The sequence below is a fragment of the Tupaia chinensis genome, unplaced genomic scaffold, assembly GCF_000334495.1.
Source record: "Tupaia chinensis unplaced genomic scaffold, TupChi_1.0 Scaffold000259_1, whole genome shotgun sequence".
NCBI lineage: Eukaryota > Metazoa > Chordata > Mammalia > Scandentia > Tupaiidae > Tupaia > Tupaia belangeri.
This window is the reverse complement of record NW_006159739.1, coordinates 1,069,902-1,071,114: the sequence shown is the minus strand read 5'-3', so window position 1 is coordinate 1,071,114 and position 1,213 is coordinate 1,069,902. Positions and strand designations below refer to the sequence as shown.

The 1,213-nt window shown below is 33.6% G+C and overlaps 1 protein-coding gene across 2 annotated transcripts in view; it reads left to right on the top strand.

The window, feature by feature from the left end:
• Window positions 1-1,213, top strand: part of SCP2 (sterol carrier protein 2) — a 106,733-nt gene extending 105,520 nt beyond the window's left edge. For both annotated transcript variants that reach the window (XM_006149379.2, XM_006149378.3), the window contains one exon: window positions 228-1,213. In XM_006149379.2, coding sequence (XP_006149441.1) covers window positions 228-323 — 96 coding nt within the window. In that variant the 3' untranslated portion in view covers window positions 324-1,213. The remainder of the gene's footprint in view (window positions 1-227) is intronic.

Here is a 1,213-nt window from a genome sequence, read left to right as displayed (position 1 = left end):
GGAAAGATGTTTCTTTCTCCCATTCCATATAAAGCATGGCCTTTACAAATTCATCCTTTTGAGGAATTTGGTTCTAAACTCTATTTCAGAAAGCCAAGTTTCATATTTTGAAGAAAGTTAAGTGACCTGGAAAAAATAGATGATCTCAGAGCTGAGTAGTCTAGAAACATCAGCAATCTGAAGACAAAAAATACCAAGTAATGAATTTTCTTTCTTCTTACTCACAGGCCTTCTTTCAAGGCAAACTGAAAATCGCTGGCAACATGGGTCTAGCTATGAAGTTACAAAATCTTCAGCTTCAGCCAGGCAAAGCCAAGCTCTGAAGAAATCCCTTTGGCTACCTTTGAAAACCAAGATGAGACATATAGATATATATCCTTACGTTTCATTATCAGAACTTAGGCTGAAACCGCACACTGGCAAATAGCATGAGATAAATTTGTTTCTAAATGAGCGTGACCAATCCCGTTTTTCCTAAGCTCTTGGTGAACAGAGCCTGATGGTATACTACTGCTTTGCTGAATTGCATATAACTGCATTACAAAGTTAATATGGTAATTATGGTTTGGGGTAAAATTGAGTTTCAGAATAAAATTAGGAACAGTAAAATCCGAAAACTATGTAAACAAAGGCTCTCATTTTGCTTATAAAGTATATTTAAGGATTATTCTGCTGAGGATTCAATTTTGGAGTTTCCCTTGGGAGAACTAAAAAAGAAATAGAATACTAGTGGCTGGCCAGTAGTATTGCACCTAACCACCTTGATCGATTTCTCATTACTATTTCTTAAACTCTGTACTGGGGTGTTTTTTATAAAAGAAACCAAAACTTTTATATTTCATGCCTCAGAAATGGTATTTCCTTCTTGAATCCAAAAAAAAGAAATAACGATCAGAGCTTGGGGAAAAAAATCTGTAGCTAAACGCAGACCTGTTTTTAAAATAAAAATGTTTTTAAAAATGGGTGTTCTTGAAAAACTAAGTAAAGTTTGCTTTGAGCTGCTTAGTTTTCAGATTATAATCATATTAACTAATTTATAAAGCGCTCGGTCCTTTGTTAGGATTTTCCCTTTTCATGTAAATTTAATTAATTATCCACATTTATCTTCTTAGTTTTTCTAATGCTAATGTTATTATAACTCAGTGAGATGTGGGGTTAATGATGCTTTTGGAAGAATGTTTAATAGAAAATTAAAACAGCCATTACTGGTCTT